The 17,583-nt window shown below is 33.9% G+C and overlaps 3 protein-coding genes and 1 long non-coding RNA gene across 4 annotated transcripts; 2 read left to right on the top strand and 2 right to left on the bottom strand.

Annotated features, from left to right (window-relative positions):
• Positions 1–1,328: 1,328 nt before the first annotated feature.
• Positions 1,329–4,220, bottom strand: LOC122604002 (probable signal peptidase complex subunit 2). The gene is made up of 5 exons (XM_043776882.1): positions 4,067–4,220; positions 3,781–3,932; positions 3,586–3,667; positions 1,702–1,847; positions 1,329–1,577 (listed from the first exon to the last, which is right to left on the bottom strand). The coding sequence occupies exons 1-5, from the start codon at positions 4,169–4,171 to the stop codon at positions 1,481–1,483; spliced, it is 582 nt and encodes a 193-aa protein (XP_043632817.1). The 5' UTR covers positions 4,172–4,220; the 3' UTR covers positions 1,329–1,480.
• Positions 4,221–5,026: 806 nt separating this feature from the next.
• On the bottom strand, positions 5,027–10,760 carry LOC122603465 (peroxisomal nicotinamide adenine dinucleotide carrier). The gene is made up of 11 exons (XM_043776176.1): positions 10,586–10,760; positions 10,415–10,492; positions 10,192–10,266; positions 7,967–8,097; positions 7,411–7,465; positions 6,563–6,664; positions 6,076–6,144; positions 5,896–6,000; positions 5,705–5,773; positions 5,573–5,627; positions 5,027–5,470 (listed from the first exon to the last, which is right to left on the bottom strand). The coding sequence occupies exons 1-11, from the start codon at positions 10,664–10,666 to the stop codon at positions 5,277–5,279; spliced, it is 1,014 nt and encodes a 337-aa protein (XP_043632111.1). The 5' UTR covers positions 10,667–10,760; the 3' UTR covers positions 5,027–5,276.
• LOC122603466 lies at positions 5,448–6,413 on the top strand. The gene is made up of 2 exons (XR_006324461.1): positions 5,448–5,536; positions 5,907–6,413. It is a non-coding gene; the product is annotated as an uncharacterized LOC122603466 (long non-coding RNA).
• Positions 10,761–13,174: 2,414 nt separating the features above from the next.
• LOC122602942 (protein SRC2 homolog) lies at positions 13,175–14,427 on the top strand. The gene has a single exon (XM_043775555.1). It carries the CDS (start codon positions 13,300–13,302, stop codon positions 14,260–14,262), a length of 963 nt encoding a protein of 320 aa, XP_043631490.1. The 5' UTR covers positions 13,175–13,299; the 3' UTR covers positions 14,263–14,427.
• Positions 14,428–17,583: the final 3,156 nt, after the last annotated feature.

Raw genomic sequence — 17,583 nt, 5'->3', positions numbered from 1 at the left:
TGATATTCTATTCAAAATTTTTGATATTTTTTAAATTATATGATAATTTGAATAATAAATATAAAGTGACTATGGTAGATGGATTGAGATCTTTTAAAGTTAAAAACAATTTTATAGATATATATTTGGAGGATTTTGATCTTGTAATTCTTAGACCATCATCAATGATCAAAATTTAAAACCATCATTGAATCTAAATCTTTAATTTTAATACAAAGATCAAGATTTTCCAACTTTACTTATAAAGTTATATTAAAACTGATTTCTATTTATGTTAGATTCCATTGGTATTATGAAGCAATTTTATTTATTTGAAATAACGAATTCTTTTAATTTAAAAGGTTAATTGCAAGATTCGTTTGGTCTATTTTTCTCTTCCAAAATGTATTCGAAATAAAAGAAAGTAAAGATAGCATCTTTTAAGAGCCGAAGAACTAATCGTTGTCAAGTGATATATTAATAAGCAAGAGACGTCATAAAAAACGTAAACAAGGGGTCCTTTTCAACGTTAATTAAAGAACAACGAATAACACTCTATAATGGTGCACTCCATAAAGGACCTTTCCCACTTTGAGTAGTTGGTTCTCTTCCTAAATGGGGTTTATCTTGTTCTAGCAAATTAACTAGAGACGTCAAAATGGAAAGGTTATGTTTCCTCAATGGTACCGTGTAGCGTTGAACATATGACATAACAACAGAAGTAAAGAGTCCAAATCTTAGCTACATGTCGAACATTCGACATAACTATGGAAGCAAGAAGTTCAAATGCTAGTCGTATGTCACTTCAAAACATGTTCCCGTCAAAAATGAGAAGTACATTTACAAACCCATTGAAGTCAACCATGTCAATTTGACAGCGAACACCCGTTAATGAACTTTTTTGTGTTAAGACATGATAAAAAAAAAAACTAAATAACAATATATCATATGTGGTATATGGGCATATGGCTCAAATCCTAATCATATGCACTTTAAAACATTTTAGCTTCAAAATGAGTAGTACATTCACCCATTGAAATCAGCCATGTCAATTTGCCAGCGAACACCCCCTTAATCAACTTTTTTGTGTTGAGCAAGATTCAAAAAAATAATAATAAAAATAAAAAATAAAAATACACAATTACAATGATGGCATATAGCGCATCACTTTAATTACTTGGTTAAAAAGGTTGTAATAAAAAACCATCATTGTAAGTTCAAATCTTGTCCGACTTCATTAAAAAATGGCATATGTTGGGCATCTATGGTTGTACTAGAGAATATGATAAGAATAGCTGTCCCAATAAACATTTATGTATTCTAAACTCTATTTTCAGACAAATAGTCCATAAGATGAGGGTTTTTTTTTATCAAATGATATAAGTTCCAAATCCAATAAATTAAGAATGATCGCTTTGTTGGTAAAACACCATTAGCCCAAACTACTGCTCTATGTCTCAGACATTCTCCTTATACCTGTCTTGATTTTTATATATTAAATTCATTTAGTTTTCTTATGTTCTTTGGAATAATCATTTACTAGATCCTCAACATCTTTCCAGAACAGACCTTCCACCAACACTCCATCTTTTGTGAACCTGCATAACATTCATATTCTTTAATATCAAAGGAGCCGAATAAAGCGTGAAATAAAACAGAGTTGATCAATAATGATACAAAAGAACTGGCATAAAGTACATGTTCAAGGGGTAAGAAAGAGACCATTCTGTGACGCTTTTGGTGAACTCCACCGTTGGCTTAGCAGAAATAGATTTGGCATCTGCACTGGCTATTGTAAGGGTGTACATATCAGAGAATCTGGGCAACTTTGAAGAGATCATCAAGCCAGTGTTGTTGTAAACCGATCCCTGACAAAGTAACTTAAGCTGATAAGTAGAGAATGAAAAACAGTTGAGATTTACTCCTACATACAAAGATCGTGCAAGAAGTAAATGAGCCGCTGCTGAACGCTAAAAGTTATACCCTGAGAAACACACCCTTACTTATTATCTAGTAGACTCTAGATGTTGCACTTGAACTTATTTCAACACCTTGAGAAACAGGTGCGATAAATTCAAATGAGTCTTTCAAGCAATTAATTAATCATAGCAAGTGCCCTTCATATGCTATAAAGACTGCATCTTTTGTGGGTAGTCCAAATGCTATCACTAATAACGCAACTAATTTTAAAACTGGCTCTGACAGATACTATACTAATTGCTTTAAACAAAAATAAAATAATAAACAGCAGATTTTTAAAGGATACAAAAATGACAATCGTGTTAGTCACTGAATTCTTAAAAACAATTAAAATACAACCTTACATTGCAACTTCAAACAAAAATAAAATAAATAAATATAAAAAAACAGTTCATTAGTCTGCCCGCAAAATGGGTGGGATTATCCAAGCTCGTAAGAGGCCAAAAAACTATATTTTTAATAGTTGAAGTTTTTGCAGGTTTGTATAAAGCATCTCTTTATGGAACTCTTATGTTAACATGTACCCAGATAAAGATAATCTATGCTAGCTTAAATTGACTTTTGTGTTAATTGGCTAGCGAAAATACTCCATGCTAAGACCATTTGCTTGGTTCATCTTCGTCTTTTGATACATATCAAATAACATGCACACCTATACATATCCCATGTTTTTAATCTCTAAACAAATAGAACCTACCCTCAAAAACGCCTCCCTATAGGATAGAGTGGTTTGGAGGATGAACAGTGGGAAGGAAGAAGAATTTACTGTTAAAAGAGTATGGGAAGATTTCAGGGGCAATGAAGCAAATGTGTTTTGGAATAAGGTTGTTTGGTTTTCCCAAGGTTAGTATGGCTGGCTGTTCAAGGAAACCTGCAAACACAAGACAGAATAATGGTTTGGAACAATGACGATAGTATGAAATGTTTTCTTTGTAAAGAATGTACAGACTGTTCTTTCAGTGTAAGTACTCTAAAACTGTATGGGAGGAAATGATGAAGAAGAACTCATTAAAAGGAATCCCTGGTGAATGGAGAGATGTGATTAATGTAATGTTGGCTAAATGCACTAACAATGCTAGGGGAAGATTGATCTTGAGTGCAACGGTGTACCACATTTGGCAAGAAAGAAACAGGAGAATGTTTGGAAGTGAGATAAGAAGTGAGAAAGTCCTTATCGAGAACATCTGTGACTCAGTTAAACTAAGGCTCATGGGGCTGAAGGTTAATAAAACTATAAATGTAGTCGAAGAATATCAGAAATGGGGAATCCAACCAAATCTTGTTGAGAATATATGGATCAGTTGAGGACTGGATTGAAGAGCATGATTTTGGAGTGTATGAATATTGATTGAATATGGATTGGAGTAGCTAGTATAGACAGGTAGTATCTAGTATGGATAGGATGAATGAATGAATGGCATTTCTTAGTATACTGACTAATAGATTAGATTGTTGGTGTACATATTTGAGCAGTGATAATATATAGTTCACTTTTGAGGAAAAAAAAAAGGTCTCCCTATTGAAAAACTGCAGGTGTTTCTTGTTTCTTTAAAAGGAAGCAATTAGCAGCAACCTAATGACAACATAACCATAACCGACAAAATAGAACGAAAAAAATAAACTTACAGGGGGAGGATAAGTAAACATAAATGCATTCTTTTCCTTGGTGTAGATAACCAGGTGCAATATCCCATTAAATATCACATACGTGAAACACAGTCAAGGATCAATCATTCATACACTCTCCATTTCTAAACAATTATTTTAACGAAATTTATGTGTATATATAAACAAAATAAAACATATCGGAAAAAAGGATATAATGCAATGCAGGCGATAAGATAATTCTTATTTTCGGGGAACTTCTTGTTGTAAAACTGAGCAAACAAGGCAATGATAATAATGATGGAACCAATCAACAATCTGATATTACTCATCCTCACATCTTCACTGTAACCACGGCTTTTTACGATCTAATATCACGTAATAACAAAATCAATGATATATATTAACTCAAGTATAAATAAAAATAAAATTATCATACGATTTTATTAATTATATATGATGATGATGATGATGATGATGATGATGATGATGATGATGATACCTCAGATACAGATTCATCAAGTAAGTGTTTGATGGAGTGATGATCTAATAAATTGGCTTTCTTTTGGTTTTTGGTGACGGTGGTTGTGCCGTTGGTGCTCGTCATCTCCGATCCACGATTTCTAGGGTCTGTTTGTCTGAATTTTGACTTTCATTTCCTGCTTGCAAGATTTTATAATCGGTCAGGTCGGGTCGAGCTAAATTGAATTTTACAATACCGGACCTGCATCTATAGAGTATAGACAATTTAAGCCCTTTCAAACCAAAATGATTGACTTGACCAAGTCTGTTTAAGTAATTTAGAAAGTCAAAAAAATGTATAGTGTGCAATGTAATTGTTCTCTAGTACAGTATATGACTATAGAGAACTCGAGCCTTGATGAAGAGGCACAGTTGTAAAACTCGGTTCAGATGGTTGATTACTCATTAAGCAACCGTTACTTGCTCATTGACCAAGGTGGAGTGAACCTACTCGGTCTTGAAACTTGGTTAAAATTTGGATAAATTCAGTCAAAAGTGGGTTTATATGATAAGTCACTAAGCAGAAGAAACTAGGTTTGTAGACTTTCTTTTTGGGATAAAACTTATATATATACAAGTTCCAACTAAGTTCGACATATAAATAATTCTAGCCAGTTACTCTCAAAAGCTAAAGTACTGCCTGGCGAATTCAACAAGCTTGCTTACAAGCAACAGATAGAGATGTATTAGAACAAGTTGATCTAATATACCTACTAACAAATCAATTTGCATAACAAAGGCAATTCATGTTCCATGATTAACAACAAGTATTATTTATCAGTGTCTACATAACAATACTCATAAACACTACTTTTTAGGTGGTCCCTCATTCAACAACAAAGAACAGGATGCGTTGCATGATAGCTTAAAACTCCAGATATTAATTCACATGAGACTAAGCCAAAATGAACAAAATAGAAAAGGATAAGAAAAATGGGGCTACCACAAGATTGTCCTCACATTTAATAATCATAATAATAGTTTATACCTATTAAACCAACACCATACAATGCTTTGTCGCTTATCCACTAAACAATACACTAAATCCAAATACAACAATGATCATTTAGTTCCTTGCCAACTTTTTCAATGGAAGGGGACGATTCCTCCCTCCAGGGCAGTTTTTTCTTGGAAACTTTTAAGTATCTTGTGTGGACAATGATAATCGGGCGTGTTGTGTTACTATACGGTTACAGAGGTTTAGATTTAACAGCATTAGCTGCATCCTTCACTAGTAGCCACCGAACTCCATTCACAAGTTCTTCCTTTACCATGAACAAAACTGCTGCTGCAAGAACGCTCTGTACTATCTTTGTGCTCATTCCTTTGTAGAATCCATGGAGCCCTTCGTAACGTATCATCTTTAAGATTGCATCTAGGGTGCCTAATGACGATAGATGAAAGATAAATGAAATGAAAAGCAAAAAGCAACACCCCTTATGTGTGGGAGGTAAGTAAATATTTTAATTAGCAAAGATACATGTACCTTTATATTGATGCTTCTTGTCCACCCCAATTGCTTGCTTCGCTTGAAGTCTTGACTGCAATTACAAAAAGAACATTTATGTTACTCAATTATCTAACAAGCCATTTTCTATAAATTTTCTAAGTTCTTTACCTTTACGACTAAAAGAGGATAAGTTACAACTGTAGCCCCAAGTTTCGCCAACGCACCAAGCAAAAATATCTGAAATACTATGTGGAGGTATCAGATATTGTTAACAGATAGTATACTTCTATAGAATAACAAGTTAATATATTCAAAAAAATATCTAAAATTTTATAGTAGCGTCACTAACAATTACTTGCCTCTAAAGCAGTTACACCTTTGTTACTATTGCTTGAAGCACGACGCTGCTTCAACTTCTTTAGTAAGGTCTCATACAACATAAACTGTATGGAAGGATTGCTGACCTGGCGGAAACAGTTGGGACAAGGACTCAAGAAGTGACAATCATACAGCATAGACCAAAGTCATTTGACACATACCATAACCAATGTCGGGAAAACGCCTTTCCAGAATCCCCAGATTCCAGCTTCATCAAAGACTTCTTGAACCTGTATAAAATAAGGTATTCAAGTTACAACCTCAAGGACTTGATAATCCTATAGATCAACTGTAAGTCATACTTAACCAATAATATAATAAACTTGATAGCCAACACTATGGTATTGAACAGCAATCAAGAAAACAATAGTTGGACAACTATCAGCTTGTAGCTGTATAGCTGTATAATCATTTTATTATTAATTTTTTTTCATAAATACTTATTTGGAACAGTGAGTTGGTTGTTAGATGGCTTGAAAATCATTTTATTTAGTACGAACTATCTGTAATACTCTCATAGCAAATTTTCATTTGGCTTTATGATGAAACAAAATTTTATATAAATTGTCAAAAGCTTAGCAAGAGAGTGTTACACGCCTAGATCATGGCCACTATAGAAGCAACATGGAGATCTACAGCAGCACATACCGCATTGCTAGTTGCGTATGGAGGTGGCTCTATTCCACCAACAACTGTATGCTCTGATACAAGAGGTTTCGCCTGGCCGGATGGAGATTTTTTTGTGTGGGTCTGCAAAATGAGTAACATTAAAACCCAGAGTATCATCATATATGTCCCTTAAATTCGGAAAAGAAATACAGCGTTATATAACCAAGTAAATAGTGATATTTCCTCCACTATAATAGGCACTGGGAGGGAGGGAACTGGGGGATAATAATTATTAATTATAACCATAACTACAAAATAGCTTAAACTTATTGATATTCATAATTTTATGTTTAGAAATACACACTTCCACGATAGCCAAAAAAGTGACCATAAGGGTGGAAGCTGGAAACTCAAGATGGACACCCTCGATTTTCTTTCCATACTTGCATTCACTTTTGCCACACACAAATAAGTCACTTTGAAGTTTGAACAGCTTTATTAAATCTACGGGAAAAACTTGATGCCATCTCGAAGTAGACAAGTGAGACAAAATATAATTGCTCCTAAAAAAAACCGATTGTGAACTTTTCACATCAAACCAAGTTGGGTCAACTGATGGAACAAGGTGTAGTCCAAACATAGGTTGGAACCAATATAATATCTTTTATTACTCGTTTACATCTCATAGAGCAGAAACCAAACCATGATAAAGAGTGATAATCCTCGGAATTTAATATCTTGCTAATAGCCATATACATGACTTGTCTTAGAAGTACAGACAATCGGAAAACCATTTTAAAAGGCTACTGATTCCAAGAAAATCCATTGCTCTAATGCAAATCTTAGAATTACACAAAGTTGATAAGGATAAGCATATAAATCCTCACCTGCATACGGGTAACTACTACCCATATAGGATTCGTCAGCAGCACATTTACACACCTATAACACAAGTTCAAGAAATTAACATAATATTAAACAGAGTATGAGACTCTAAGGGTGCGTTTGGTGGCAGGAAACACCCCATGTTTTCCATTTTTGTTTTTCATGAAAACATGGAAAACAGAAAACGCGTTGTAATCATAGTTTTCTAAGAATATTTTCCAAGAAAACAGAAAAGTAGAAAACAATGCTTTCCACTTTTCAATGGAAAACTTGAAAACATCTTTTTCTTGTTTTCCATTTTCATTTTCCATTCCCCTCCTCTATCCTCACATCTCTAACATGTTTTCTAGTTTTCAAATTAAAACGCGTTTTCAAAATTTTTGTTTGTTTTCTAAAAAAACAAAAACCCTTTCCTTTTCTAGAAAAATAGAAATGAAAAACTAAAACATTTTCTACAACCAAACGGGCCCTAAGATATTCTTATTCTCATATCTCAATACCTTGGAACCATAAGATGTTGATAAGATAATATTATGGAAAGAACGAAAAGTAGGCTACCCGGACATAGCAGCCACCATGAGTGATGAAAGCATTCCAACAGATCCATCCCCGGCTCCTTCCTTCTTACGTCTAAGTGCAGTAGCTTCAGCCTTGCTCCTGAATATTTGATAGAAATAATAGTAAACACCCTGTAGCAAATAGGATGACAAGTATCAGACAATTAGGAAGCTAGTATTGTCTTCATTCTTATATCAGTATTCTCAATGCGTTAATGACGCACCTGGTTTACCCACAGACCTAACAACTTTAAAGGAATGTGTGTGGACAAAAGCATAACAGACGTTATACAGGCAAACAGGTATTATCAAAAAGAGAGGTGAATGTAGAATGATAAGTAAACTAACAACGCTCACAGGTCAGAAAGGGAGTACTTTGATTAACACAATAAGGATTAAGGACTACAGATCAATAAGATAACATAAAATACTAAATGCTGAAACATTATTGATGAACTCAATACGATATTATATATGATTCAATCTTTGTGGTAAATTATTCATGATCTATTTACAAAAACACTTGGCCTGTTATTATTTCCAGTAGCAGGTACTATAGCGTATTATCCCCAAATATCCATCCAATTGCCGGCAGTTGTAAACAAGAAAAACTGACAGACATTCCATTACCCACTCTTGCTAACAGCTCTTATAATTTATAACTTTTTTTAGTTTTACTCTCTGGGAAGTCTGCCTTCAAGTTGTTTTGTTGTTGTAAAGGATACATGAGGAAACTCCACTTTGAACCTCCTTGTATAACAGCTATATCATCACATATATCCTTTTTTGGTTCTTGTCAATAGCTTTTACTTGCATACTTGACTTCTGGTGAGGTTCTGCCAGACGTCTTTCTATTGGTTTTTCCTTCTATGAATAATTTAAAGAGGCCATGATGCTTCTTGATCCATCTTTTGTATATCTCTAGAACAGTTATTTACTTTTTTGGTTATGTTATATCATGTATAATTTATTTAGATAAGGTTCTTAACACACTGTAATACTGTATAGACTATTTATCACATAGTCCAGTGGAAAAGCTTATTATAACTGCCTGGTTCTGTTTCAAGGAAGACAGAAAATTATAACATCTAGCTTGTTGCTTGAATGTAGTCACGATTGGCATAACATGATAAGAAGAAAGTAAGAAACTAATTTAAAATGTGGCCAATCACTTGTCACATATCAAAGCATTGTTTTAAAGATGTCACATTGACTTTACTAGTATACGTTTCTTAGAACTGCCCATTCCAATCTATCAAAAAATTCCATGTAATACTTAGGTTATCATCAAAGCTTATAAAGTTGACACTTATTTGACTCTCTAACAATACTTCGTGCACAGATAAGGTCAAATTATGGCCCAAAGAGATAGACTCCTATGTATCATATAAGTTGCAACAATTACATTTTAAAACACCTCTTATTTATTGGCAACCTTTCCGTATTTGCTAGGAATGAACCCGATACTGCTTCAGTCACTTTTGTAATTACGAATCACGAAATAGTAATGTAAGCATGTAACTAAGTTGTTCCACGAAATTTCCCCTCTTTATAATCATTAGTAGCATACATTTGACGCATAAGACTAATAGTCAAACACTTAAACATATCCATGTCTCCAGCAAAATCTTGCAATTTCAATTTCAATGATGGTTGTGTCACCAAAGATTAGAAAAGGACTAAGGTAAGCATATACGAAATCTGAACCATGTGGGGATACCGAAACACAGTCAAAGATGCGATCTTTCATAAACCTTAGAGATCCCAACATGAGCGTGTAAAGACAATAATAAAAGACCGGAAAAGTAAGTAAATGAGAATCATGTAAATCTACTTTGTGAACCAGCATTCAAGAAAAGAATGGGCCTAGTAACATAAAAGTGCATATCACATCTCATAAACATCAATATCGGCACGTTTTTCCACTGTCCTGGGGACCCACTTGACATCCACACTCATTATAGATCCCCATCGGCCCATCCAATTTTGCCTACCATGTTTCCAGCGTAGTTAAAAATCCCAAAATTACCATTTAAAACACAACACAATTAACATTTTTCAATATACGAGTAGTACTTTATCAGTGTTTTCATGTTCTACAAGAGTACAAGTATCAGTTGTGAGTGGCAACAAAATTAGAAACACTAAATGCATTAAAATGTGTCCAGCTTACACATTATAGTATCGCATAGAAAGGGAAGTGATCTAAATCCGGAAGAAACTAACCTGCGAACAAGCGGTGCCCACGAGCGAGGGAGCCAAGCCACTGTACAACCGACCCCAGCCTTCTAGCTGCACAACCTATAACATATATACATTATAATCTATATAAACATAATTATGATCAACATAATCACCCAATTATGATTAAAATTAAATCAAATTTCCACAAAACACAATTAAACTGTATTATGAAATACTCGTATATAAACATGAAAAATAATAATACCTGATACATCTGTTCAACAGTGCCCGCCTTTTTCTTCTCTTTATTGGGATCTCTATCCGTTTGTTGACGCGTGTTTACCTATTATTTGCTATTCATTATTTTTCCAATAATAATAATAATAATAATAATAATTTTTTTAAAAAAAAAAAAATCAAAATTAATTTGACTAACGGTTTGAAGGGGATAAGTGATGAGCTGAGCGATGATTCCACCACCGGCACCGGCCAGTCCATTTATTACAGCGTCCGACATCTCACTTTCTCTCTCTATATATTGATTGGGGGTGATCTAGAGAGAGAAACAGAGAAAGAGTGTGAGTTTCGGTGTTTTATATATACAAGAAACTGATTAAAAAGAAACGAGAAATGATGTCTGACTTTAGCGAGTCGTGTTGTTAATTTTTTTTTTTTTTTCTTTTTCTTTTTGGTTTGGTACTTTAATTTGGCTTAGAATACCGTTTGACTTGATTACACTTTAGTCACCAAACTTTCAAACTACTCAATTTGCCACTGAACTACTACCCATTCTAACCACTAGAACTAGTTGATTTTTTCCCCCTTCTATATTAATTAAACGAGAGTAATAATTAATATATATGTTCGGTGGGACGGTGAAGGTGATAGGTCATAAAGTATGTTCGGTCATAAGAGGTGATATGTCATAAAGTGTCATAGCCAAATGTCTTAGCCGTACGGGCTCCGCCCTCGGATTTAAAAAATTCGCCAAAAGTATATTAAATGGCATCTCTAATGAAAGAGCATGCAAATTTAAGAACACCCATATAATTTTTATAATTTATCGATTTACGATTTTTGAGATAAAAGATTTTGAAAGAATTAAATGAATAATATGATTTATGAAGGAGAGAGAAAATTGTAAGCATTGATGTATGGTACATTATTTATTATCATGTGTACATTGTTGAAATTGAAAGTTGAATGTTGAAACCCTATTTGCTTTATAATATAGTATAGAAGTATAGATAAGAAGTAAGATATAGATAAGATAAGTATATATCCTTGTTTTCTCTATCATTTTTGTTGATCTAAAACTTTAGTCACCATTTGATAACTTGTATTCTTGTAAGCTTCATCCTATCATGATGTGATTGGTTATATTATTTAATTCAATACAATACATAACAAGAAAACTAATACAATTAACTACAAACTCGAACGAATAACATTGCTATTCACATATAAATTTTTACAAAAAATAGTTGCAACGTTATCCCACAAGGCCTTTTCTTATCCTAATACCGTCATAATCTCGTCTTGATTGTCACATCAACTTTCTTTTCAAGACACTCAAAAACTATTCTATTCTTTATAATATATATATATATATATATTCTTATCCTATCTTTATGTTCTCCCCTTTTGCAGGAAGACTTCCTTCTTTCCCTTGTCTGGTTGGTTGCCAATTAAAAAACTATAAAACCTTTGATGGTTGAGAGGGTTGAAAGAAAAAATTTATATGGGAAAGTTGGGAATTTGGGAGGGATGAGAAAGTCATGAATGCCATTAAATTAAATGATTGGGATAGATGGTTGGGAGGGTTGAAAAAGAAAATTAAGTTGGAGATATTTGATTGGTGGAATTTGAGAGGGATAGAAATTTGAGAGGCATGACTCCTCTCCCCCTAACAAATATATATTGAAAGTTTACATATACAGTTTAACTTTTTAGTAATAATAAATAATTATATAAGTTAGAAACTAGTATGTACTAGTTATTGTACCCGTGGGGTACGCTTTTTACACGATAAAATTTTGGACTTTTATGTTTGATATTCGAACTAAAAATTTTAAAAAGACAATTAAACATGTAACAATAACAATAAAAAATATGAAAGTGTTATAAGATGTATAAAAACATAAACAATAACTATATTAATATTTTAAATATAATATGAACGTATAAATAGTAAAATCGTAACCATAACCATGTGAAAATTATTTGATGAAAAGAACCCCAAAATTTAGTGTCAAGAAAATAAAAACGAAAACTTTGATGTAGGGCATATTAAAAACGTTATATATAAAATAAACGTATAAAAATAGTCAAAAACAAATGTTTAAAAAATAAATCGTAACTATGTGAAAGTTATTTGATGATAACCTGAAATACCAAAAATTTAGTGTCAAGAAAATAAAAACGAAACATTGATGTGACAAATTTAAATACGTTATGTATATAAAAAGACGAATAAAAATAGTCAAATCAAATGTTTAAAATAAAATTGTAACCAGGGTAAAGTTATTTGATGAAAACCCAAAAATTTAGTGTCAAAAAAATAAAAACGAAAACTTTAATATGGGGCAAAAGTTAAAAGATAAAAAGTTTAAGAGGTTAAAATGAAAAATGGTAAAAATTATTATGTATTATAAGAAATTGTACATTCCACACATAACGTATTTGTAACGTACTTGTACATTCACATAGGTTTTTAGTGTATATATATATATATATAACTTGTATAACTAGTATTAGTAATTTGTAAATTAGGCACATCGAATATCCCCATATCCTCCTTAGACCATACCTTTTGACAACGACTTTCATTAGGACTACATCTTTAGCCATACCCATATATCCTTGTGATTTATATAAATTAAAAGAAAAAATATGCTTTGTCCTTACGAGTTAAGATATAAAATAAATATAAATGTAATACCGATGTTGGATTTTTCCATATTTGACTGACTATTATAAAATTAATTCGTAAAAGAAAATTATATCCAAAAGACCCACTGTTTGCAGCTGCTATTATTTATCACCTCCCTCTTTCCAACTTTATCCGATTTCACTATATCCCCCTTCCAATAAATCAAAAACCACTTTCCCCAAAAATCAATACCCTCACCGATCACACACACACACACCATGTCAACCACCCACCGTCCACCACCCAAACCACTGGATCTCGAAATCACCATCGTCTCCGCGAAACACCTCAAAAACGTCAACTGGCGCAACGGTGATCTCAAACCATACGCCATCTTCTGGCTCGACCCCGATCGTCGTTTGGCCACCAAATCCGACGACTCTAATTCCACCAAACCTGTTTGGAATGAACGTTTCCTTATCCCTATTCCAAACACCCCTTCTTCCGCTCCTATTTTCTTAACTCTTGAAATCTTTCATTCCAAACCTTCAGATACTCCCAAACCCTTAGTCGGTACCTTTCGTCTACCCATCGATGATTTACCTAACCCCGAAGATTCAGCTCTTATCAGAACTTTTGATCTCCGCCGTCCATCTGGTCGTCTTAATGGTAAGATTAAATTAAAACTTTCTTTACGTGAACGTCCTTTACCTGATTACCAAATTCCCCCTCAACCTTCTTATTATTACCAAACTGCCCCTCCTCCTCCTCCCCCGCCTTCTTACGGCAGATTCTCACCGTCTCCGTATTCCCCCTCACCGCCGCCTTCAGCGGTGCCTCCTCCACCGTCTGCTGCACCACCACCACCACCGTACCACTACGGATCATATTCCGATCCGTATTCCGGTTATTACCAGAGCGGATACTACTCTCAACCACCTCCACCGCCGCCGCAACAGACTCCGCGGATGTTTAGCGATAGGCCGACGAGCTATGGCGGTGGCAGCGTAGGGGGAGGACCTAGCGCACCTGTCGAGTATGATCAGTTTGATCAGAAGCAGAAAGCTGGGAAGGTAGGGTCAGGATTAGGTGTAGGAGCTGTGGCAGGGGGCTTAGGTGGACTTACAATCGACGAAGGATTGCGGTATGACGATGATAAGGTTTCGGAGAAAGTTGAGAGTGACTTGAATGCAAGGGAACTTGACGATTATGCCGGGTATCGTCGTCGTATGGATTATTGATTAATAATCACGGGGCTTATGGTAAATGTTTACTGATTAATGAGGTAAATGTTAAGCTATCATAATGGGTTTTCTCTAATGTTTATGTTGGTGTATATGTATATCTTGTGTTTGCTATCCTATGAACTGATTGAAGTTATAAGAAGTTGTGAAACAAATTCGATATGATTTGTGCCTGTTTGTTTGTATTACTATTTTTTTGCCGAAAGTAGGTTGCTTTGTGATGTTTTGTTTGTTGGTTATGTCACTTGCGTATGTATATATTCTTCTTGCCAGCAAAATAAGTGTAATCAGATTAAATTGTGATGTATGGTTAATGACCAAGAATGTTATTGTTTTTGGCTATAAGAAAATAAATGAGAATATGAAATTTGGTTAAGAAGCAGGAGTTTTGCTAATGTTAGATGATAGACATAGTTAATTTGTTGCAAGAAAAAGTGTATATGTAATCTGTTTACATTATCCAGACACTTGTGGTGGGAAGTAATCGAGAGACTACATATATTGACTTGAACTTGGTGTGCTAAAGTCATTACTCAAATGGTTTAGGCGCCTTCACATTTGGTTTTTGTCCAGGACAATGTATGTTCAAGAGCTTTAGATTATGTAACGGAATTCACCAAGTAAAGTACTATTGGCAACAATTAGAAAGCAACTGATTAACGCTGTGATATGACTAGATTATGGAACTATAGTAGTAAGATGAAGATGTACACTAATACATAGAACATTGCTAGTTGCATACTAAGGTCGCCTTGTTCCACCAACTATCATGTATTCATGTGTATTGAAATAATAGGCTTCACCTCGTGAGATGAAGATTTATTTTTGTGGTTTTGCTAAATGACTAAATAAGTAACATTAAAGCCTATAATCTTATCTTGTACCTTTACATTTGAAAAGAAATGTATCATTTATACATACCATGATACCAATAGTCCAATAGGGAAATCATAATGTTTTGTTCAGAAACACAATACACTCTTTTACTCAATTTGCTTATAGACTGAGCCATGGGTAAAAAGTTAATATCACATCCTTGGTTCTTTTGCCTAACATACTCACATTTCTTCCACAAGTTTAGTATATTCTTAGTTTATTTGCCTAAGTGACACTCACATGTTCTACGAGTTTAGCTTTACAAATACCGTAAATTCACTCTACAGAAGAATCCTGATTTAATTGTAAAGTAGATATGCGAATGTAGTCATAACTTATCGGGCAAGACAAAATAAAAGAAAATTTCATGTTAAAGTTTCTTGAATGTAGATTATTCTATGTTAAATGTTAATAAGAGTATATTTACAGAAGTAAGAATAACTATACATAGCAGCATGATGAGTGACGAATCCAACTGAACTAAGTCCAGTAGCTTCAACCTTGCTTCTGTATATGTGGTAGAATTAATATTAAACATTCCCTGTAACATAGAAATAGGGTGACTGACTTAAATTAGTTATTTGGGTAACTAGATTTATCTTCATCCTCATACCAGGATTTTGTATTATAGCCTCTGAAAATATATGCTGTGGGGTTTTGCATAAAAAAGCCGGATTAAGATGTCAAACATTTTGATGGTGCCGATCAGATGATGAGAGGGTTTAAAATCTTGCAAAGCTATATGTTGTAGCTTATGACCAACTTCTAGCATTGTTTATAAGTTGGTTTGGGTTTAATGGGTCTACCTGTCAGTCTGTCAATTTGGGCTTGTGGTGTTAATGGTTTTCTTTTTTCAATATGGTCAATAGATCCTTCTGTGAGTAGCGAGTTGGAGCTATTGCAACCCTTAAGATCAGACTTATCTTTTTCATTAGCTACTTTTGTATTTACTAGTCTTGTAGTTTTGGAAACTTGTGACGATGATTACGATCAAAGGGTTACATCTTGCAACATATTTTACTTCTCTATTATATTGTGTCACATGTTTGGAATAGGAAAGGCTCTTCTAGTCTTCAAACTTTATACTACAATAATCACTTATATTTGGACCCCGTCACTCATTGATTCTGATGGGTTTTGGAAAAAAATTTTTTGGCAAGTTGGAGCAGTAACTAATTATCTCTTGAGAATGTCAAGTTATTTTAACCCGAAGTACAAATGTAGGTCGTTGAATTGGGGTGGCCGGTGGCGGCTGTATTTACATTACCAGGCTGGAACCTGGTGGGAAGTATAATGAAATGAGTTACTGCTCCAACTTGCCAAAATATAGTACAATGTAGTTTGAATATAGATTACCAGCCTGGGAAATCAATGTACACAAAGCCGGTGGCAAGTTTATAATGGAACCTGGTGGGAAGTATACATTACCAGGCCGGTGGCGGCTGTATTTACATTACCAGGCTGTATTCAAGAAGGTGGTGTTGTGTACAAGAGTGTACTTTGGTAATGTTTGGTTGAAAGTGGTTGATGAAATGCAGTATAATGAAATGATTAGTTATGTATACTCCAATTTGCTAATTGCCTGCTATTATTCTATTATTACCAACTGCTTACTATTGTAACCATTACTCCCATCCAAGGGCTCCCTTGGAGTGCCGAATGAATTTCAGGCCTGGAGGATGGGTATGAAGACGCTTGGACCGACCTGAATCGATCAATTATAACAGTATAACCATATTAAATTTGTGGCCTACCTTGTTCATTGTCTATCATTATCCGATCTCAAGCTCGAGGCTGATGCTTGTTTGTTTATTTGAAAAGCCGGTGAATGACTAACTTTAGTTTGAGTAGCTTGTTTACTTGATAGGAAAGTTGCGCGATGATGGTATTGTTTAAAGCATTCGAACTGTTGGGCCTATTGGGCTTAATGCGTTTTTTACTTGATAATTATCTATACATGGATCTGTTATTGGGCCACCTGTGAGTACTCAACATCCAACAAGTTGTTTTAAAACATGAGCAAATATTCAAATTAATATACCCAATAGAACGAATATAATGTAAAGAGTTTTTTTATAAAATATCAAATTTGTCTTTAATGAGTTAACTTACACTTTAAACTTTTATTTTAATAGTTAATACTTTATACCTTTATATTCTAAAAAAATTTCACTATCATAATTATATAAATATACAACACTTGACACCGCCACCATCAACGACACCACTAGATCGTTTTTTTTATCATCGCTTCCGCATTACGCGAGTACCATACTCGTTATAGTAGATAATTATGATTCCATGCAATTTTGACTTGAATATATATTCTTTTCATGTAAATTGATTTCCCCTTCTTATCTATTTTAAGGATTATAAACTTCAAATTTTACACTTACAAATGTAAAATTTAACCTGCGAGTTATTTGTAAGTCAAATTTTTAA

Source organism: Erigeron canadensis, chromosome 6 (assembly GCF_010389155.1).
Source record: "Erigeron canadensis isolate Cc75 chromosome 6, C_canadensis_v1, whole genome shotgun sequence".
Lineage (NCBI taxonomy): Eukaryota > Viridiplantae > Streptophyta > Magnoliopsida > Asterales > Asteraceae > Erigeron > Erigeron canadensis.
Note: the sequence above shows the minus strand (reverse complement) of the source record. Positions and strands in the feature narration are given on the sequence as shown.